Source organism: Chlorocebus sabaeus, chromosome X (genome assembly GCF_047675955.1).
Source record: "Chlorocebus sabaeus isolate Y175 chromosome X, mChlSab1.0.hap1, whole genome shotgun sequence".
Lineage (NCBI taxonomy): Eukaryota > Metazoa > Chordata > Mammalia > Primates > Cercopithecidae > Chlorocebus > Chlorocebus sabaeus.
In genome coordinates this window covers 50,812,575-50,836,407 of record NC_132933.1, presented here as the reverse complement: position 1 = coordinate 50,836,407, position 23,833 = coordinate 50,812,575, and the positions used below count along the sequence as shown (strand labels likewise).

At 38.2% G+C, this 23,833-nt stretch overlaps 2 protein-coding genes across 3 annotated transcripts in view; both read left to right on the top strand.

Moving 5' to 3' along the window:
- The first annotated feature begins 3,181 nt into the window (after positions 1-3,181).
- On the top strand, positions 3,182-5,366 carry ARMCX5 (armadillo repeat containing X-linked 5). Its single transcript, XM_037988741.2, has one exon. It carries the CDS (start codon positions 3,349-3,351, stop codon positions 5,023-5,025), a length of 1,677 nt encoding a protein of 558 aa, XP_037844669.1. The 5' UTR covers positions 3,182-3,348; the 3' UTR covers positions 5,026-5,366.
- Positions 5,367-6,754: 1,388 nt separating this feature from the next.
- Positions 6,755-23,833, top strand: part of GPRASP1 (G protein-coupled receptor associated sorting protein 1) — a 57,237-nt gene continuing 40,158 nt past the window's right edge. Inside the window, exon 1 of one of the 2 annotated variants that reach the window (XM_007992353.3) lies at positions 6,755-6,861. The gene's annotated coding sequence lies outside the window, so the exon portion shown is untranslated. The remainder of the gene's footprint in view (positions 6,862-23,833) is intronic. The other variant, XM_007992347.3, reaches the window with a different exon arrangement.

Genomic DNA, 23,833 nt, shown 5'->3' with positions numbered 1-23,833 from the left:
GAGAACACATGGACACAGGGAGGGGAACAACACACACTGGGACCTGTCAGGGGGTGGGGTGGGGGGAGGGAAAGCCTTAGGAAAAATAGCTAATGCATGCCAGGCTTAATACCTAGGTCATAGGTTGATTGGTGCAGCAAGCCACTATGGCACACGTTTGCCTATTTAACAAAGTGCACATCCTGCACATGTATCCCAGAACTTAAAAAAAAAAGAAAAGAAAACGAAAATTAAGGGCTGGGAGGGGGGACTCGAAGGAACACAAAGTTTGCGGAATCGATTAGTACGTATTCTCCTATCTTAGTCTTGACTCTCTTTGCCGACTTCCCTACCTTGGGCCCCACCCCGAGACCGCCCATTTCAGTGGGCCTCTGTGTTGGGAGAGATGAACTTCTAAAGACTGGAACACTTCCTCCTGTCGGCCAGAAGAGATTTCCTGACACCACAGCTGGAAACCCGTGTGCATTTCAGTTCAGGAAAGAATGGTAGGCTTGCTGCGGGAAGCTCCCGCAAAAGGGAAACTAATACAGAAACACTCTGGTATTTGTATGCCTCTCTTGTTCCAGCGCCGTTTCCCTATATCCGGAACTCGCCCCTGCGCATTCCAATACCTGGAGCGGCCACAGGGTACAGGAACCGGAGCCCGCCTACAGAAAGAGTCGCGGCGCTAGACAAAGCCTGATATCACTCCGCTTCCATAAGCCGGATCCCCATAAACTACGCTCTAGCTCCTCCCACTGCCGATGTGGGTAACCCGGACGAGGAAGAACCTCGTCTGCGGAGGAAAAGGTAGATGTTAAATGGGAACTACGCTCGAGGTTCTGAGGAGCCCTGGGAACAGGAAGGAGAAAAGAATACCAAAATTGACAACAGTTTGCCAATCGCAGTCTTTAATCTGATAAAGCGGTTATCTCGTCTTGAGTCCCAGGTGCCGGGTCAGTACCCATACACAGCCGCCGCCATTGCCTCGAGTCCTTGTGTCTGTCTGTTCCTGCTGCTGTATGACACAGCACCTCGAGGCAAGGAAACGAGAAAACTGCCTCTGATCCAAGCAGAGAAGGTCGGTGAGAAAGTGGGCATTGCTTGGGGGTGGATGTGGCTATCAGAGGTGAACACTGGTTACGCGACCTGGTCATGGGGGGGCGGGCGGTGAGGAGAGAGAGACGGGTAATAGGAATGGCACACAACAAGAAAAAAAAAAATGATCTGCCTTTTGCTAGCTTGATTTCCATACACTCGGTTCACCTCAGACCATGTTTGGGAAGAAAAAGGTTGCAGCTTCTAGCAGGGAAAAGGCAGACTAGATAAGAGGAAGAGAGGGCTGCTTCCATAGGCGAGGACAGTTGTCTGGGGAGCCCTGAGAGAGAGAGAGAATGTAAAAAGAGGTTGTAAATGTTTGATAATCAAGGCTCTGTATTCGAAAAGGGCCTCATGTCTTGGTTACTGGTTTGACCGTTAATAACCACGTCTCTCTCTGTCTTTCATTTGTTCTTTGGGTGTGTATGTGTAGATCTGTTCCTAAGTTTGCAGCACTCCATGTTTCTGTACAGATCTGTAGGGGACAGCAGACCACAAGGGGAGAGGAGAAGGAAAAGAAAATTGGCATGGTTTTTACAGAGTGGGCAGTACTTGGAGGCAGTACTTGGAGGTTGTAGATGGCTAAGATTAGAGTAGGCAGGAGTGTAAGGGAGCCTCCAGAACTCTCTGCCAGCTTTCCTAACATGTCCTCCCTTACCCGCATTATGTTACAGAAAATGATAGGCTTTGGGAGAGAGAAAGGAAACATAGGAACCCAGATAAAATATGGAAATAAATACTTTTCATTTTTTTCCCAGCCTCCGTGGTTTGTCTAGGCATTTCATCCCTGCTGACACCACTACTACTACCCTGTAGGGATGTTTGAGTTGTCTCTGTATAGGAATTGTCAGACTTTGAGAATAGAGCAGAGGGGCTTGAAGATTTAGTAGTGGGAGAAAAAGGGGAGATAGAAAATGTTTGCCGAACAGGTATCTGTATCCAGAAAGAATCTGTGCCCTGGGTGCTGGTCTCTACCAAAGACAACCTCAACTGTCTCCTGTGTCTTCATTTATTGGTCTCTGTTTTTGTGAATCCCTGTAGGTAGATCTGTCCCCAGGTCTGTGGAACTGTCAGTTGTGAAGTTTTGTAAAATGGTCACCCAACTTAAAACTAGGAAATTACAAAGAAGAGAAAATTGCCCTGTATCTGTTAAGGTTGGTGTAAAGGTACAGGGACGGGAGCAACTTTGACTAGAGAATTCCATCTCTTCTGTTTTGTCATTTTACCAGTTATGCCCATCTGCCCCACCCCCTGCTGCTGCTGATTTAGTTGGGAGTCTTGGTAAGTTGTGGGGATACAGAATACTAAGACCTGCCTTTCTCACTCTCCACTTGCTTGTCCTGCTCTCATGCTTAAGCCTAGTCCAATCTGAATGAGGGACATTCTAAGGCAATCACTGAAGAGGAAGATGGTGGGCAATAGGGAGGAGAAGGAGAAGTAGCCCTGAAACAAAGCAGTGGGGGAGAGGGGACTAGGAGGAGGGAAACACTAGACAAAATGTATCTGGAAAGGCAAGAATCGGGGCCAGGGACCAAGGTCTGTCACCAGGAGATCAGTTTCCACATTCTCCTGTTTGTTTATTTGTCCATAGGTCTGCCTGTAGATCTGCTGTAGGGCTTGTCACCATTGGAAGCAAGGTAAGGAGGAGAAAGTTACTCCAGATCAGTGCAGGTTGGTATGAGTATGGGGATTGCCTGGGTAGACCTGTAGGATGGAGTAGTGGAGAGCTGCTTGGCTCCAGCAGGGGTCAAGAACCACTAAAGGGATTCCTCAGCTTCTCCTCCAGTTTTCCTATTCCTTATGCTCTTGTTTGGTGACTGGAAAGAAGGTTGATAGCACTTGGAAGTGTAGGGAGTGGGTGAAATGAAGGGAGAGAGAGTTCGCTAATTACCTACCTCTCCCACCAAGCACTGAATCTCCATATTCTCCTGTCTCCCTGTGCTAATCAGCATGAGGAGAAAAAAATTGAAAGAGACTCAAAGCCCCATTTCCTTCCTCCACCCCTAGGTCCTACTTCAGTGGCAGATCTGGTGGCCTTGGAGTGGCTGAAGACCACCACCCTCTACAGGGCTGGGCCCATGCACAGCCATCCTTCCCTACCTTGAGTGAGCTTCCTCTGCATGTTTTCTATATCACTGGCAGAGCCTGTAGTTGGAAAGGGGACAGAGTGACTACTGGACTTTGTATGAAAACACCAACCGGGACAGACCTTCAGTCAAGGCTGAGACAGGGGTGGGGGTATATAACTTGTCCTTACCTTAAACTTGGAACATGGTTGACTCTGGGACAGAAGCAAGGGCTAGAGGAAAGGCTGAGGCTGGCCTGCAAGATGGAATCAGTGGTCCTGCCACTGCTAGAGTGAATGGTAAAACCCAGGCCAAGGCAGTGGCTGAGGCAGAACTGAAAACAGAATCAGTGACCCAGGCCAAAGCTGGTGATGGAGCAATGACCAGGATGCATAAAGTGACCTACAGGGAGGCTATGGCTGTGACAAGGGAAGTGAGCAAGATGGAAGATACAACTAAGAGTAGAGTCATGGTTGAGACTAAGACAAAACCCCTGGCAGAACGCAGTATAGTGCCACAAACCAAGTCAAAGGCCATGCCTATGTCTGGGGTCAGTGCTGTAACCAAATCTGAAGTCAAGGTTGTTGCTGTCATTGAGGCAAATATTAGGTCCTATGCCAAGTCACATGATAAGGCCAATACTGGGTCCAGATCTGACAGAAGGGAAGAGGCCAGCATTGGGATGAAATCCAGTGATGAGGATGAAGAAAATATATGCTCCTGGTTCTGGACTGGAGAAGAGTCTAGTGTAGGTTCTTGGTTCTGGCCTGAAGAAGAAACCTCTCTTCAAGTTTATAAGCCCCTACCTAAGATCCAGGAAAAGCCCAAGCCCGCACACAAACCCACACTTACTATAAAACAAAAGGCAATAGCATGGTCAAGGGCCAGGTATATTGTCCTAGTTCCAATTGAGGGAGGGGAGCAATCCTTGCCTCCAGAAGGAAACTGGACCCTGGTTGAGACTTTGATTGAAACTCCTCTGGGGATTCGACCTTTGACCAAGATCCCACCTTATCATGGGCCTTATTACCAGACCTTAACTGAGATAAAAAAAGAGATTAGGCAAAGGGAAAAGTATGGGCCTAATCCGAAGGCCTGCCACTGCAAATCACGTGGCTTTAGTTTAGAGCCTAAAGAGTTTGATAAACTTGTTGCCCTCCTTAAGTTAACCAAGGATCCTTTCATTCATGAAATAGCTACAATGATAATGGGTATCAGTCCTGCTTATCCATTTACTCAAGATATAATTCATGATGTAGGTATTACTGTTATGATTGAAAACTTGGTTAATAATGCCAATGTTAAAGAACACCCTAGAGCTTTAAGTATAGTGGATGATAGCTCTGAGTCTTCTGAAGAACCAAAATCAGGGGAATCCTATATACATCAAGTTTGTAAAGGCATAGTCTCTTGCCCCTTGAACTCCCCTGTGCAGCTGGCTGGACTGAAATTACTAGGGCACTTGAGTGTAAAATTTGACGATCACTATGTGATTACCAGTTATATTCCAGATTTTCTCACCCTGTTAAACAAGGGAAGTGTCAAAACCAAGTTTTATGTTTTAAAAGTGTTTTCGTGTTTGTCTAAAAATTGTGCCAATACAAGAGAATTGATCAGTGCCAAAGTACTGTCATCATTGGTTGCACCCTTTAACAAGCATGAGTCAAAGGCCAATATTCTTAATATTATTGAAATATTTGAGAATATAAATTTTCAGTTCAAAACAAAGGTGAAGCTATTTACCAAGGAAAAGTTCACTAAATCTGAGCTTATTTCAATATTCCAGGAAGCAAAACAGTTTGGTCGGAAACTCCAAGACTTAGCAGAGCACAGTGATCCTGAAGTGAGAGATAAAGTCATAAGATTAATACTCAAACTCTGAATACCCCTCTGTTCTCATAAAGCCTCAAACAGTTTTTTGGAGTTGCAATATGAAACCAATGCATATTATAATTATAAATTCAATACTCATGTTTTCCATGTTGATTGAGGGAGGCAATTTTATGGATACCAATTAATCTTGAGATCCTGAACATGTGCTGATTTTTATTGTGCTATATAATATAAATTGAGATATTTTTAGTATTTCTGCAACGTGACCTAATAATGAATCTATTCATCCTGAGTAAGCTATACTTCTGTGCTTTATATTGATATAAGTGTATTCTTTTGAGATTTTATTTACATGTTATTAATAAAGTTGCATGCTAAAACTGGTGAAAATATTGTCCTAGTTCTTCAGTTGAAATCTAGTCTTGGGGGATAAAGCACAGAGAGCATAAAGATGATGAAGAACACTGCCTGTGTGTCTGTAGTGGGGCACAAACAAAACAAGTTCACATTGACAGATTATTTAGTTTCAACATACTCAAGGAGTAGAATCACTCTATGCATGAAGACAGGACTGTGCTATTAGCTGTCTGTAGGCTCCTACTGATAGGGCTTCAGATGAGGAATGAAGCCCTATCTGGGCAACTCTGGGGAAGGGAGTAAGGAGGAACCACAGATGCTTTCACTGTAGTCTCAGTTCCAGAACTTGTGCTCAGGTTTTCACATAAAATGTCTCATCAGCATGCCTTGAAGCTTTTTAACCCCAAGAGGATTCCTGGTTCTCACCCCTATTCAGTAAGCCGTGGACAGCTGCACAGGAAGTGTGGTTCTGAAGGGACCCAGCCCCACTGTGCCTTCAACAGCTCCCTCCCTATCCAGGGGTATCAGATTTACTGCTTCATCTGCGATTCTCTCCCCCTGAAGTCCTGGGCCTCAGAGGAGAGTCTTTCTGGGGATTACCCACTGAAACTGCTTCATAGATAATCTCGTCTGTCTCATCCTGGTGACTGTTTACTCCTTGCCTTTGTTTTCTGGCCAATGTTTGGACTTGGTGATTTGTATCACAGTTGGTAGCAGCCCCTTGTTTGTGCTGATTCTTTTTGGTCAGAGCTCAGCTCTATGTATGGTATAGCCACAGGATACCGAATTCCTTTAGAAATGAGTAGTTAGGGAGAAATTAATTCTCATAAAACCCACTGTTCTGTGTATTTGCATAGTTTATAGAACTGAAGCCATGTTGTCTATACTAAGCTTGTCCTGTTTATTCTTAACAAAAGCTAGGTTCTCTGCAAGGGTTTGTGGAATAGAATGACAATGTATAGTTTAGGATTTTGGGGTCACCTCTGCCTCTTCTACCCCCTGCCTCTTTTACTGTTAATTTACTGCCCAGAATTGGGAAATATAAATATTAGGATCAATATACAAATGGTGGTCTTTCTGTTGACCTTCCTCTCCTAACTTTTTATGCATTTAAGGGAAGGTCTGAAGTGGAAAATCTCAATATGGTGTAATGGATCCCTACTTTTAATAGCTATCTCTGGTTTAATTTCTACTAGGATCAAGTGTGAATCTATTTGCCGTGCGTCTAAAAGTTTAAATGAAGCACAATTAGCTACACTTGTGCATTAAGAGAAACAAGCAAGGTAGTTTTTTTGCAATGTGAAACTTCAATTTAGATGATTTTTGAAGTTCTTTATAACATCTTTTAATCCACAGAACTCCTGTAGCCTGTAATACCAGCTGTGGGTACTACTCTCAGTGTTGGAGATCATCAAAATACAATTGGACCAGACCCTTTGGAAATAATTCTGTGTCTCAAATGCCCTGTGGAGCACACACTTAATCAGTTGATGGCTATGGAATTTTCCAACATCAGCTAAAGAGAAGGGTGAGTGTGGGGTGTGTATGTATTTGTGTCAAAGCACAAAGTTGATGGTCTCTCCTTGGATGGGAATTGTGGGATGCGAAGTCATCTCCTAGATTGTTCATGAGGTGTCATCTGTTGATGGACACTTAGGTTGTTTCCATCTTTTGGCTGTTATGGATATTGCTGCAGTGAACATTGGAGTACAAGTGTCTGTTTGAGTCCCTGATTTAAATTCTTTTGGGTATATACCTAGATGTGGAATTGCTGGGTTGTATGATATGTTTAGCTTTTTGAGGAATTGCCAAGCTGTTTTCCACAGTGCCTGTACCATTTTACATTCCCATCAGCAATATGCAAGGGTTCCAATTTATCCACATTCTTGCTGACACTTGTTATTTTCCATTATTTTTTAAATAGCCATCTTAGTAGGTGTGAAGTGGTATATCATTGTGGTTTTAATTTGCATTTCCAGAAGTCTTATGATGTTGAGCATCTTTTCATATGCTTATTGGCCATTTGTGTATATTTTTTGGAGTAATGTATGTTTAAGTTCTTTGCTCATTTTTAATTGTGTTTTTGGTTATTGTTGCATTATAGGAGTTTTAAAATATATGTGTTCTGGATACATGCCCCTTATTAGCTATATGATTTGCAAATATTTTCTCCTGTTCTGTAGGTTTTTTCACTTTTGATGATGTCATTTGATGTGCAAAAGTTTTTAATTTCAATGAAGCCCAGTTTATCTATTTTTTCTTTTGTTGCTGATGCTTTTGGTGTCATATCTAAGAATTCATCGCCAAATTCAAGGTCACAAAGAGACCCCTGTGTTTTCTTCTAAAAGTTTTATAGTTTTAAACATCAGAGTAATTAGTGTGTCTATCACCTCAAACATTGATCATTTCTTTATTTTGGGAGCATTCAAAATCTTTTCTCGCTATTTGAAAATATACAATTATTTATTGTTAATTATGTCACCCTACGTTGCTATAGATCATTAGAACTTATTCCTCCTATCTTGCTGCAATTTTGTATCTGTTAGCCAACCTTTCCCTCCCCATTCCTTTCCCTATATTCTCTTAACTTTTAATCGAAAAAAAAAAAAAAAACCACAGTTACTTTTGTACCATCCTAATAGTAACCACTATTCTATACTCTACTTCTATGAGATGAGCTTTTTTAGCTTCCACATGTGAATGATAATATGTGGTATTTATCTTTCTGTGCCTGGCTTATTTCACATAGTGTCCCCCAGGTTCATCCATGTTTTCACCAATGACAGGATTTATTTCATTGTTATGGCTGAATGGTGGTCTGTTGTGTATATGTTTTTTTATCCTTGCATCTGTTTATGGGTACTTATGTTGATTCCATATCTTGGCTATTGTGAATAGTGCTGCGATAAACATGAGAGTGCAGATATCTCTTTGATATACTGATACCCTTTCTTTTTGATACATACCCAGCAGTAAGATTGCTGGATCATATGGTAGTTCTATTTTTAGTTTATTGAGAAATCTCCATGCTGTTTTCCATAATGGCTCTACTAATTTACATTCCCATCAACAATGTATAAGAGTTCCATTTTCTCTACATCCATACCAGCATTTGTTTTTTTTTTTTTTTTTTTTTTTTTTTTTTTTTTTGTCTTTTTGACAATAGCCATCTGGGGTGAGATATCTCATTGTGGTTTTGATTTGCATTTCCCTGATGATTAGTGATGTTGAGTGTTTTTTCATATAATTTTTGGCCACTTGTATGTCTTCTTTTGAGAAATGCCTATTCAGATCATTTGCCAATTTTTAAATTGAATTATTTGTGTTTTTGTTGTTTAGTTGTTTGAGTTCCTTGTGTAGTCATGTTCTACACAATGTTTCAGTCAATGATGGACTGCATGTATGACAGTGGTCCCATAAGAATATAATACCAAATTTTTGCTGTACCTTTTATATGATTAGATACATGAATATTTACCACTGTCTTACAGTTGCCTGCATTATTCCATACAATAACATTCTATATAGGTGTGCAGCCTAGGAGCAATAGGCTACACTATGCAGCATAGGTATGTAGTAGGCTACACCATCTAGGTATTTGTAAGTAGTACTTTTCTTCTTCTAAGTAGAAGAGCTTTCTTGTTCTTCTACTTTTAGAAGAGCTTAAGAAAATCTGCATCTATGATAGTCTCATGATGATGAAAATGCCTAAGGACACATTTCTTAGAATTTATCCCCATAGTTAAGCAATACATGACTATATATTCTGGATATATAGTCCCTTGTCAGATGAAATAGTTTGCAAATATTTTCTCCCATTCTGTAGATTGTCTCTTCACTCTCTGATTGTTTCTTTTGCTGTGCAGAAGCTTTTTAGTTTGATATAATCCCATTTGTCTATTTTTGCTATTTTGCCTGTGCTTTTGAGGTCTTATCCATAAAATCTTTGCCCAGACCAATGTCCTGAAGCATTTCTCCTATGTTTTCTTTTTCTAGTAGTTTCATAGTTAGATTTAGGTGTATAATCCATTTTGAGTTGTGCTAGGAAACCTAGATAACCATATACGGAAGAATGAAACTAGACCTCTGTATCTCATCAAGTACTGCAGAATTTTGATTACAGTAGTTTTGTAGTACATTTTGAAATCAGGAAATGTATGTGCTCCAACTTTGTTCTTCTGCTTCAAGATTGTTTTTGTTTTTCTGAGTCCCTTTCCATTCCATGTCAATTTTAGAGTCAGCTTTTCCACTGATACAAAAAAGTCTTTGGAATTTCAGATTGGAATTTTGCTTGGGGGTATTGCCCTCTTTATAATATTTAGTTTCCAATCTGTAAACACACAATGCCCTTCCATTTATTTTGGTCTTTGACTTCTTTTAGCAATAGTTTATAGTTTTAGGTATGTAAGTTGTTCACCTCCTTAGTTAAATTTATTCCTAGGTATTTCATTCTTTTGTATGCTATTGTAAATGGAATTATTTTCTTTCTTTTTCAGATTGTTCATTGCTGGTGTATAGAAACATAACTGATATGTGTGTGTGTTGATTTTGTCACCTGCAACTTTGCTGAATTTATTCACTCTAGTAGCTTTTTTGTGGATTCTTTTGAAATTTCTCTCTATAGGGTCATGTCATCCACAAATAGAAATACTTTATCTTCTTTTCTCTTATGCGGTTACCATGTATTTCTTTTTCCAGTCTAATTGCTCTGGTTGTAACTTGAATAACAGTGCTGAAAATGGGCATGCTTGTCTTGTTCCTGATCTTCCCTTACTATTGAATATGATATTAGCTGTGGGATTTTTGTAAATGTCTTTTATCGTGGTAAGGAAGTTCCTTTCTCTGCCTAATTTTACGAGTGTTTTTTAAAGGGTATCAGGTTTTATCAGATATCTTTTTTGTATCAACAGAGGTGATCATGTGCAGACTTTTTTGTTCTATTCAAGTGGTATGTTACGTCGTTTGACTCTCTTATGTTGACCACCCTTGCATTTCTAGGATAAATCCCACTTGATCATGGTATATAATCTTTTTAATATGCTGTTGGATTTGTTGTGCTGGGATTTTGTTGATAGTTTTTGCATCTGTATTCATAAGGGATATTGGTATGTAATGTTTCCTTGTGATGTCTTCATCTGGTTTTGGTATCAGAGTAATGCTGACTCCGTAGAATTAGTTAGAAGATGTTCCCCCTTCTACTTTTTGGAAGAGCTTGAGAAGGATTGTTGTTGACTCAAAGTCTTTATGTTTGTTGGAATTGTCTAGTGAAACCATCTGGTCCTGGAATTCTCTTTTTGGGGAAGTTTTTGATTACTGGTCCAATTTCCTCACTATTTATGGGTCAGTTGAGATTTTCTATTCAGTTCAGTGTCTTTTCTATTCAGATTTGGAGTCAGTTTATATAATTTACATGTGTTTTTAAGAATGTGTTGATTTCATCTAAGTTATCTAATTTGTTGGTGTATAAATGTTCATTGTGTACTTTTAACCTTTCAAAATTTCTGTGTGGCTGGTAATAATGTTCCCCCTTTCTGGTTTTAGATATTTGTGTCTTCTTTTTTGTCTCTAGCTAAAAGATTGTCAATTTTCTTTATCTTTTTGAAGAACCAACTTTTGGTTTCATTGATTCTTTCTACTGTTTTTCCATTCTCTATTTTGTTTATTTCTACTCAAATCTTTATTTTTTCCTTCCTTCAGTTAGCTATGGGTTTCGTTTGCTCTTCTTTTTCTAGTTCCTCAAGGTGTAAAGTTAGGTAATTGATTTGAGATCTTTCTTATTTTTTAATGTAGGTGTTTATAGTATAAACTTCTCTCTGACTACTGCTTTTGCTGCATCCCATAAGTTTAGTTATGCTGTTTTTGTTTTTATTCATTTCTGAGTATTTTCTGATTTTCCTTGTGATTTCTTCTTTGACCCATTGGTTATTTAAGAGTGTGTGGTGTTTAATCTCCATATGTATGTGAATTTTTTATTTTTCTTTCTGGCGTTGATTCCTAGCTTCATCCATTGTCAGTGAAGATATTTCATATGATATCAGTCTTATAAAGTTCATTGAGACTTATTTTAGAAGAATGTGTTTTTGCTATTGTTTGGTTCAGAGTTCTATATATGTCTGTTAGGCCTAGTTGATGTGTACCACTGTTCAAGTCCTGTATCTCTTTATTGATCTCGAGTCTAGATGCTCTGTTCATTTTTAAGTATGGGGTTTGAAGTTTCCTACTATTATTATAAAACTATATATTTTTTCTCTTCATTTCTGTCAGTGTTTGCTTCTTCTTAGGGACTTTCGCTTTCCTGCTTATTTACATTCTCCTATATTTTAACCCCACTATTTTTATAGGTTTCTCCATATCTGCATGGAACATATACTCATTTTTACCTCGGGAGGAAAAATATCCTTTTCCCAACACTAAACTTACACTTTTCCAGTTATCTTTCTCTCTACCCTTTCAGAATAATCAAGTTTTCCGCATTTGTTGTTCCTGCTTTCTTATCTCCTACCCAGTCCTCACACAATTGCAATCTAGTTTCTTTCTCCACTACTCGACTAAAACTCTGCCACAGTGTCACCAAAGCCTCCATATTCCCTAAAAAAAGCAATTTAATTTTTTAAAAATTTTATGTATATGTGCTGTTATGGAATAATAATGTTTTTCCCCCACTTTTGATGTATCCTTACATGTAGTGAAATCTTTATTAGAATAACATCTCTGACTTTTCTGTATCCCCACCCTTACTCTTACCCTTCTCTCTTCCCTTTCTTGTTCCGCAGAGGACTGTGTCCCTCTTTGCTGTGTCTTGGGCCATAGGCATTTTTTTTTGTTTTAGTGGACACTAGAAATCTCCTTACAAAGGGATTATATCATCTGATGCTTCCTCAGTATATCAGTCCCTCATTCCCCACATACTCACCAGCAGTACTACCTGCATATTTAAACATATCTACCAATCTGATAATGAAAATGGTATCTCTTTGTTTTATGTTTTTACTAATGTTGAAGACAATAAATAAGCTCTCTAAACTCACAGAAAAGAATCAAATTGGAAATACAAATTAAAATCAAATACAAATACAAATCAATTTGTAAGCAGCAAAATGCTTATTAGAAAGATTTTGGAGGCTGAAGAATTGTCTGAAGAGAAAAGCATTTTTTCTTTGCCTGAACTTAATATTCAAAATTCCTGATATGCAAATAGAAGTCATCTCATAGCACTAACAAACTTGAGTTTACTATTATAAGAACTTTTATTCTTTTAGCTGTTTCAAATATGTTGAGACACTTCAGATAATTATAAGTTATTGATAATTAGCATGATAATAAACAATGATTCAAAACTTCAACACTAAGATTACTAAGCTCTTCTTGAAGGAAGTTTCTATTCAAAATGTGTAAAAGCTTAAATCATCTTGGTGGTGGTAAGAACAGTTTAGACAATCATCTTTGTACTGTGTAAAATAAAATCTGACAGCTTATTTTGTAAAATATAGTTAACACATTTTTGTTAATGTTCATTCACAACTAATGATGTTTTTTGTTTTTGTGTTTTTTCTCATGGAGTCTTGCTCTGTCACCCAGGCTGGAGTAACAGTGGTGTGATCTTGGCTCACTGCAGTCTCTGCCTCCTGGGTTCAAGCGATTTTCCTGCCTCAACCTCCAGAGTAGCTGGGACTACAGGCGTGCACCACCATGCCCGGCTAATTTTTGTATTTTTCGTAGAGATGGGGTCTCACCATATTGGTCAGGCTGGTCTTGAACTCCTGACCTTGTGATCCACCTACCTCAGCTTCCCAGAATGCTGGGATTACAGGCATGAGCCACCACACCTGGCAGTGTCTTCTTATTACTGACCTAGTTGAATACCTGAAGTTGTGGGAACAGGCTCTGTAAAGTATGAAATTCTATTTTCTTAGCTAAGAAATCTTTTTTCTCTCTAACATGATATTTATAGGATTTTCAAACATGTCTAGATCTCACTGGTGTTAATGTTTTTGGGGGAATTGATTTATTTACCAGAGAAGAAAGTTAGACACACTGAAATATATGATCCAAAATGAAAAGTGAGAAAATGGTTGTGTATGCAAACATATGATCTGATCTCCTATGTTAGAACTCCATTCTGTGCTACAGCAAATCCCATAATCTGATTGCACTAAAGTGACCCTAAGCAGTATATATATTTATATATATGTTTAATTAAGAATTCTATGTCAATATTGTTTGTTCTCTAGTGGGGATTTATTTCATTGAGATAACATAATTGAAGTAATTTTATGCTCTTCAAAGCACCTTAGATGATAAACCCTAGCCCAGAGCTGAAGATTCATCCCTCAGTGAGACAATGACTAAGTACACAAAAAGGTTGTGCTTCTAGAGCAGGGCTCTCTTATCATCTTTCAATTCCTTAAACAGATAATAATTTATTTTGAGTAAAAAGTTTTGGTTAAACAGAAACTTAAGTGAATATTACCCCTTAGTATGTAAATCCCAAGTGAATAAGAAGCAAGAGAAAATGGCTCAAAGGTTTTCCCTTTTTGAGACTCCTGTTAATGTAATTTTTCTAGTATACCAAAAATTATGGTATTTAATGTTTAAATAACTTTACCAATCAATAAAAAGACCAGTAACACAATTAAAAACTAGACAAAGGACTTTAATTGACATATATCCAAAGAAGATATACAAATGACCAATAAGCACATGAAAAGATGCTCAAAGAAATTTGGTCTTTAAAATTTGGTCTTTAAAGAAATGCAAATCAAAACCATAGCTACACCACTCCACACTCACTAGTATGTCTATACTTTTTTAATGGAACCTAAGTATTGGCAAGGATGTGGAGAAATTGGAACTCTTGTACATTGCTTGTGGGAATATAAAATGGTAAAGCCACTGTGGAAAATAATTTGATAGTTTTTCAAGTGTATCACTTTCATTCACTTCTCGTTTCCTTTTTTTTTTTTTTTTTTGTGGTATTTTTTTCCAGGTTTTTTTTCCCTCAGTGGTTACTCTGGGTGTTACAATTAATATCTTAACTATACAATACCCAAGTTTAAATTAGTACCAACTTAGTTTCAATGATATAGAAAATTCTGCTCCTTTATAATTGCATCTCCCATGTTATTGTCACAAATTCAATCTTTATATACTGTGTGTCTATTAACAGATTTATAGTTATAGTTTTATGCATTTGGCTTTTAAAACATACAGGGAAAAAAAACCAGAAGTAAAACACCAAAAATGCAATAATACTGGCTTTTTGAAAAACTGACCTTGTATTTTACAGTAGTTTTAGGTTTACAGAAAAATTGAGCAGAAAGTACATACAGAAAGCTCCCATATATTACTTTTCTCCCATACCCCATCTCTGCCACCCAGTGCCCACAGGTTCCCATATTATTAGCATCTTGTATTAGCATGGTACTTTTTTTTACAATCGATAAATGAATACTGCTACATTATTATTAACTAAAGTCCCTAGTATATTTTAAGGTCTGTCCATAAGTTGTACATTTCATTTTTTTAAACCATTATAGTAAAATACACATGACATGAAATTTGCCATTTTAACCACTTTTAACTGTCCAATTTGGTGGAGTTAAGTGCATTCACGTTGCTGTACAACTATCACCACTATTGATCTCCAGAAGTTTTGCATCATTCCAAATTAAAATTATACATGTTAAAAAATAACTCCTTGTTATTTCCTCCCATCAGCCCCTGGGAAGCACTATCCTACTTTCTTTCTCTACTAAGTCTTTCATGCACTTTGAGTTAATTTTTGTATATTGAGTAAGGTAAGGTCCAACTTTTTTTGTGTTTGTGTATGGTTATCCAGTTGTCCCAGCACCATTTTTTGAAAACACTGTCCTTCTCCAAGTAAATGCTCTTGGTAGCTTTGTCAAAAATCATTTGAACATATTCTTGAGAGTTTATTTCTGGGCTCTCTATTCCATTGGTTTATATGTCTGTCTTTTTTCAAGTACCATACTGTTTAGATTACTTTAGTTATATATAGTAAGTTTTGAAACCAGGAGGCATTAGTCCTCTGACTTTGTTCTTCTTTTCCAAGGCTGTTTTATCTATTCATTGTCCTTTGAGATTCCGTATGAACTTTAGGATAGTTTTTTCTATTTGTGCAAAACACATCATTGGGATTCTGATAGGGATTACATGGAAGCTTATAGATTGCTTTGGATTGTATTGAAAACAACATTAAGTCTTCTGATTAAATAGTATATCTTTTCTGGTGTTCAGTGTATAAGTCTTTGGCTTCCTTAGTTAGGCATATTTTTAAGTATTTTATTTTTTTGATTCTATAGTAAATGAAATAGTTTTTTTTTAATTTCCCTATCAGATTGTACATTGTTAGTATACAAAATACACCACATTTTTGTTTGTTGATTTTGTATCCTGCACTTTTGCTGAAATTGTTTATTAGCTTTAACCATTTCTGGGGGAAATATTTGGGGTTTTCCATGTATATAATCATGCCATCTGTAAACATAGATATTTTTTTCCATTCCAACTTATATGCCTTTTATTTATTTCTCTTTTTTTTTTTTTCTTGGACTAATTGCTTTGGCTAGAACTTTAAATACTATGTTGAATAGAAGTGGAAAAACGGACTTCTTGTCTTGTTGCTGATATTATGGGAAAAGCTTTCAGTCTTTCACCATTGGATATGTTGTTAGCTCTGGGCTTTTCATGTATGTCCTTTGTTTTGTTGAGGAGTTGAGGAGGTTTCCTTTTATTTCTAGGTTGTTGAGTGTTATTTTTTTCATGAAGGATTGTTGAATTTTTCTAAAATGCTATTTCTACATGAATTGAGATGATGATGTGGTTTTTTTTTCTTTTAATTCTGTTAATAGGGTATAGTATATCATTTGATTTTTGTATGTTAAACCATCCTTACATTCCAGGCATAAGTCCCTCTTGGTCCTTGATATGGTTTGGCTCTGTGTCCTCACCCAAATCTCATCTCCAATTGTAATCACCATGTGTGGAGGGAGGGACCTGTAATCCTCACCTGTTGAGGGAGGGAAGTGATTGGATTATGGGGGTGGTTTCCCCCATGTGGTTCTCATGATAGTTAGTTAATTCTCACAAGATCTAATGGTTTTATAAATGATAGTTTTCCCTGCACGCTCTCTCACCTGCTGCCATGTAAGATGTGCCTGCCTCTCCTACTGCCATGATTGAAAGTTTCCTGAGGCCTCCCCAAGCATGCAGAACTGTGAGTCAATGAAATTTTTCTTTTATAAATTACCTAGTCTCAGGTAGTGTATTTATAGCAGTGTGAGAATGGACTAATACAGTAAATTGGTATTAGAGTGTGGGGCACCATAGAGAGTGGGGCACTGCTATAAAGATACTTGAAAATGCGGAGGCAACTTTGGAACTGGGTAATGGGCATAGGTTGGAACAGTTTGGAGGACTCAGAAGACAACAGAAAGACGTAGGAAAGTTTGGAACTTCCTAGGGACCTGTTGAATGGTTTTGTCCCAAATGCTGATACTGATATGGACAATGAAGTCCAGGCTGAAGTCGTGTCAGATGAAGATGAGAAAATTCTTGGGAGCCGGAGCAAAGATCGATCTTGTTATGCTTTAGCAAAGAGACTGGCAGCATTTTGCTCTTGACCTAGAGATCTGTAGAACTTTGAACTTTAGGGAGATGATCTGAAATTGGAATTTATGTTTAAAAGGGAAGTAGAGCATAAAAGTTTGGAAAATTTGCAGCCTGATGATGCAATAGAAAAGAAAACCCATTTTCTCAGAAGAAATTCAAGCTGGCTGTGGGAATTTGCATAAGTAAGGAGGAGCCAAATGGTAATCACCAAAACAATTGGGAAAATATCTCCAGAGCATGTAAGCGATCTTGGTATCAGTCCCTCCCATCACAGGCCTGGAGGCCTAAGAGAGAAAAATGGGCTGGGCTCAGGGCACCCCTGCTCTGTGCAGCCTCAGAACTTGGTGCCCTGTGTCCTAGCTGCTTCAACTCCAGCTGTGGCTAAAAGGGGCCAAGGTAGAGCTCAGGCTGTTGCTTCAGAGGGTGCAAGCCCCAAGCTTTGGTGGCCTCCACATGGTGTTGGGCCTGTGGGTGCACAGAAGGCAAGAATTGCAGTTTGGGAACCTCTGCCTAGGTTTCAGAGGATGTATGGAAATGCCTGGATGTCTAAGCAGAAGTCTGCTGGAAGGGTGGAACCCTCATGGAGAACCTCTGCTAGGGCAGTGTGGAAGGGAAATGTGGGGTTGGAGCCCGCACACAGAGTCCCCACTGGGGTACCACTGCCTTATGGAGGTGTGAGGAGAGGGCCACCATCCTCCAGACCCCAGAATGATGGATCCACTGATACCTTGCACTGTGCACCTGGAAAAGTCACAGTCAACACCAGCCTGTGAAAGCAGCCACGAGTGGGGCTGTACCCTGCAAAGCCACAGGGTCAGAGCTGCCCAGAGCCATTGGAGCCCACCTCTTGCATCAGCATAACCCGGATGTGAGACATTAAGTCAAAGGAGATCATTTTGGAGCTTTAAGATTTAATGACTGCCCTGCTGGATTTTGGACTTGGATGGGGCCTGTAGCCCCTTCATTTTGGCCAATTTCTCCTCTTTGGAACAGGAGCATTTACTCAATGCCTATACCTCCATTGTATCTAGGAAGTAACTAACTTACTTTTGATTTTAAAGGCTTGTTGACAAAAGGGCCTTGCCTTGTCTCAAATGAGACTTTGGACTGTGGACTTCTGAGTTAATGCCTAAGTGAGTTAAGACTTTGGGGGACTGTTGTGAAGACATGATTGTGTTTTGAAGTGTGAAAAGTCATGAGATTTGGGAGGGGTTGGGATGGAATGATATGGTTTGGCTCTGTGTCCCCACCCAAATCTCATCTCAAATTGTAATCCCCACGTGTTGAGGGAGGGACCTGTAATCCCCACCTGTTGAGGGAGGGAAGTGATTAGATTATGGGGGCGGTTTCCCCCATGCTGTTGGCATGACAGTGAGTGAATTCTCACAAGATTTGATGGTTTTATAAATGGTGGTTTTTCCTGCATACTCCCTCTCACCTGCAGCCATGTGAGATGTGCTTGCTTCCTCTACCACTATGATTGTAAGTTTCCTAAGGCCTCCCCAGCCGTGCAGAGCTGTGAGTCAATTAAACCTCTTTCCTTTATAAATTACCCAGTCTCAGGTAGTATCTTTATAGCAGTGTGAGAACAGACTAATGCAGCCATGGAGTATAATTTTTTAAATATGCTGCTGAATTTGGTTTCCTAGTATTTTCTTGAGAATTTTGCATAAATATTCATAATAGATATTGGTTTATGGTTTTTTTTTTTTCTTATAGTACCTTTGACTTTGGTATCAAGCTAATAGGAAGTAGCCCCTCCTCTTTCCTTATTTTTTAAAGAGCTTGAAAAAGATTCCTGTTAATTCTTAATTCTCCTTTAAATATTTAGCAAAATTTACTAGTGAAATGATCGGGTCCAGTGTTTTCTTTGTTGGGAGGTTTTTTGATTACTGATTTGATATCCTCACTAGTTATAGATCTATTCAGACTTTCTATTACTTAATTATTCAGTTTTGGTAAATTGTATGTTTCTAGGAATGCATCTATTTCATCTAGGTTATCCAGTGTTTTGGCATGCTGTTGTTCATAGTACTCATACTCTTTTTTTGTTTCTATAAAGTGGTAATACTATTTCTGCTTTCATTTCTGGTTTTATTAATTTGAGTTTTCCATCATTTAAAGTCAATCTAGCTAAAGGTTTGTCATTAAAAAATATTTTCGAGTGCTGACTTTTGATCTTACTAATTTTCCTTGTTGTTTTCTCCTCCATATTTATCTCCATTCTAGTGTTTATTATCTTCTTTCTTCTGGCTCTAGGCCTAGTTTGTCGTTCTCTTTCTGATTCCTTAAGGTGTATAGTTGTTGATTTGAAGTTTTCTTCTTTTTTTTTTTTTTTGATGGAGTCTTGCTCTGCCGCCCAGGCTGGAGTGCAGTGGCACAATCTCGGCTCACTGCAACCTCCATCTCCTGGGTTTAAGCTATTCTCCTGCCTCAGCCGCCCAAGTTGCTGGGACTACAGGCATGGGCATGCATCACCACACCAGGCTAATTTTTGTATTTTTAGTAGAGATGGTGTTCCACCATGTTGGCCAGGCTGGTCTCAAACTCCTGACCTCAAATCATTTGCCTACCTCGGCCCCCCAAAATGCTGGGATTACAGGCCTAAGTCACCTTGCGCAGCCTGAAATTTTCTTATCTTTTTACCCTAATGCTTATTATCTCCTTATTACCTTCAATTTCACTGAGTTCTGCTCTTTTATGATTTCTTTGTTCTGCTCAATTTGGATTTAATATTCTCTTCTTGTTTTGGTTTTTAAAGATGACATACTAGATAATGTTATTGATACTTCTTTTTTCTGATATATCTATTCAATCATATAAATTTATTGTTAAGCACTGCTTTATTTGCATGCCGCAAATTTTGATGTTATATTTTCATTTTGATGTAAACTACTTTGAAATTTTTCTGTTGGTAGTTCTTCTTTGATTTATTTTTCAGAAATGTGTTGTTTAATCTTCAAATATTTTGGATTTGCCAGCTACATTTCTATTATTTTCTTGTTTAATTCCATTATGGTCCAAGAACATACACTGACTAATCTGCTCTTTTAAATTTGTTAAGGTATTTTTTGTGGCTCACAGTATGGTCCATCTTGGTGTCTGTTCCATGTGATCTTTAGAAGAATGTAAATTCTAGTTTTAGATGAAATATTCTACAGATGTCAATTAGAACCAGTTAATTGTTGGTGCTATTCAGTACAGCTGTGTCCTTACTGCTTTTCTGCCTAGTGGATCTTTCAGTTACTGATAGTGTTGAAATCTCAAATTATCATAGTGGATTTGCCGGGTTTTTTTGTTATGCTATCACATTTTGCCTCCAATATTTTGATACTCTGTCTTTAGGAACATATATAGTAAGAGCTGTTATGTCTTCTTTGATGTTTGACCCATTCATTATTATTGAAGTCTGCTTTTTTCTTTTGATTCTTTTGATTAGTGTTTGCATCTTATGTCTTAGTCTCCTTTACTTTCAAGCTATCTGTGTCTTTATATAGTGGATTGTTATTGACAACATATAGTTGGGTCTTGATTTTTTTACATTCACCCCTAAAGTCTGTCTTTTAATAGGAATATTCAGACAATTCATATTTAAAGTGATTATTGACATATTTGGATAAATGTTCAACACATTTGCAACTATTTTATGTCTGTTGCCATGTTCTTAGTGTTGTATTTTGTATTCCACTTTGTTTCTGCCTTCTCTGGTTTTAATTGAGCATTTAAAAAAATTATTCCATTTATTCTTTTCTCTTAGTGCATTTATTTTACAAGCTGAGTATCCCTGTTTTGAAAATTCAAAATCTAAAATGCTCCAAACTCAAACTTTTTGATCACCAATGGGACTTTAAAAGAAAATACTCATTGGATTTTGGATCTCAAATTTTTTGGATTAGGGATGCCAAACTAATACAATAAGTATAATGCAGATATTCCAAAATCTGAAAGAAAAAAACAAAAGCTGGAATCTTAAACTTTTCTGGCCCCAAGCATTTCGGAGAAGAGATACTCAGCCTGTATTTCTTTTCACAATTTTCTTAGTGATTGCTCTAGGGTTTGTCATATACATTAGCAACTACTCTAAATCCAGTTTCACTTAACACTATACTGGTTCATGGGTAGTTCACATACCTCATGACAAGGTGTTACCAATTCTTCTCTCTCATCCTTTCTAACGTTGTTGTCATTATTTCAAATATCCATAAGCCGTAATCACTGAATACATTGTTTCTATTGTTATTTTGAACAAATTATTGTCTATTAGATCAATTAGAAATAAGAAAAATCGGCCGGGCGCAGTGGCTCACGCCTGTAATCCCAGCACTTTGGGAGGCCGAGGCAGGTGGATCACAAGGTCAGGAGATCGAGACCATCCTGGCTAACACAGTGAAACCCCATCTCTACTAAAAATACAAAAAATTAGCTGGGCGTGGTGGCAGGCGCCTGTAGTCCCAGCTACTCAGGAGGCTGAGGCAGGAGAATGGCGTGAACCCAGGAGGCAGAGCTTTCAGTGAACTGAGATTGCACCACTGCACTCCAGCCTAGGTGACAGAGCGAGACTCCGTCTCAAAAAAAAAAAAAAAAAAAAAAAAAGAAATAAGAAAAATATGGTTGACCACTGAACAACACAGGTTTGAACTGCACAGGTCCACTTATATGCAGATTTTCTTCTGCCTCTGCCACCCCAAGACAGCAAGACCAGCCCTCTTCCTCCTTCTTGGCCTACTCAATGTGTAGATGATAAGGATGAAGAACTTTATGATGGTCCACCTCCACTTAAAGAATAGTAAATATACTTTCTCTTCCTTGTGATTTTCTTAATAGCATTTTCTTTTCTCTAGCTTACTTTGTTGTAAGAATATAATATATAATACATATAAGATACAAATATGTGTTAATAAACTGTTTATCAGTAAGATTTCTAATCAACAGTAGGCTATTAATAGTCAAGTTTTTGGGAAGTTAAAAATTATGTATGGATTTTTGACTGTGCAGTGGGGTCAGCACCCCTAACCCCTGTGTTGTTCAAGGGTCAACTGTAAAATATTTGTAAATTTCATTTATCCCTTCTTTTTAAAGCACTTCTAGGAGACTGCCAGGAAACAAATCCAGCAGGTTTATTGTTTCATTTATGAAATTAAATCCTCATTTGAATGTCCCAAATCAAATGATCTTTAAATACAAAGACTATCACAACCAGAGTTAAAATTTTTTACATAGAACTTATTGAAGTAGTTAATCATGGAAGTTAATCATAATCATATTTTCAGATAAAGTGGGTGGCTCTTAAAAGTGACTTTGAGTTGGGTAGAATTATTGCTGAAAAAGCTTTATGCTCTCTCTCTCTACAAATGTGGCATGTAAGCTCGATGTTCTTGGGCATGATAGTCACTCAGAGTGGATGACACACAGATTGATGTCCTCAAAGAGCACCACGAGGTAGGCCTCTCACAGTTCCTGCAGCTGCTGAGCTTTGGAAGTGCAGGTTGGTCTTGAAGTTCTGTGCGATCTTGTGCACGAGATCCTGGAATGGCAGCTTGCGGATCAGCAGCTCAGTTGACTTCTGGTAGCAGCGGATCTTATGCAGGGCCACTGTGCCAAACTGGTAGCTGTAGGGCTTATTTATGCTTCTAGTGCTGGAGCACTCTTGCAGGCTACCTTGGTGGCCAGATGTTTACATGGCAGTTTACCGCCCGTAGACTTGTGTGTAGTCTCCTTGATGTGGGCCATTTCAGATTATCCAAAGAAAAAACTGCAGATTTGGTCTCAATTTTTGTTTGTCTGAGAATCTTTATTTTTCTACACTTTAGAAGGATTATTTTGTTGCATATAGTGTATCAGATTGGTGTGTTTTTTTACTATAACATTTTAGATATTTCTCTCCACTCTCTTCCCGATGGCATGGTTTCTGAAGATAAGTTCAACCTAATTCTTAGCCTTGCTCTTCTGTAAGTAAGGCATTTTTTTTCTTTTGGCTTCTTTGAAGATTTTATCTTTGTCTTTCATTTTCTGCAGCTTGAGTATGATATGTCTATGTGTAGATTTTTTGGTTAAATTCTGCTTAGTGTTCTCTTAGCTTCTTGGATTTGTAGTTTGGCATCTGCTATGGTTTGAATGTTCCCTCCAAAATTCATGTTGAAATTTTATTGCAAATGTAATACTGTTGGGAATTGGGACCTTTAAGAGGTAGTTGTGAGGTCTTCACCATCATGAGTGGATTAATGCCATTATGGAGGGTGTGGGTTAGTTATTGCAGGAGTTAGGCCCTCTTTTTTTCTTTGTCTCACATGCTGACTTGACCTTCCATAATGTTATGATGCAGCAAGAAGACCTTCACCAGATTCAGCCTTTTTATCTTGGACTTCTCAGCCTCCAGAACCATGAGCCAAATAAATCCCTTTTCTTTACAAATTACTCAGTCTGTGGTAGTCTGTTATAGCAGCAGAAAACAGACCAAGACAGCATCTGTCATTCAGTTTGCAAAAGTTTCAGCCATTATTACTTCAGGTGGTTGTTTCTTTCTTTCTTCCCCTTCTGGTATCACCATTATCTGTGTGTTACAACTTTTGTAATTGTTCCGTAATTCTTGAATATTCTTTTCTGTGTTTTTCCTTTTTATTTGTCTATTTATTTTATTTATTCCTTCCTTTTTGTTCTTGTCAGTTTGAGGACTTTCTATTGATATACTTTGAAGCTCACCAATTCTTCCCTTGACTGTCCAATCCACTGATGAAAGAATCCTTTAGAGGTATTCTTGATTTCATTTACAGTGCTTTAAATTTCTAGCATTTACTTTTGAGTATTTCATAGAATTTTCTTTTGTTTTTTGTCTAACTTTTAGGTTCAGTGGTACAAGTACAGGTTTATTA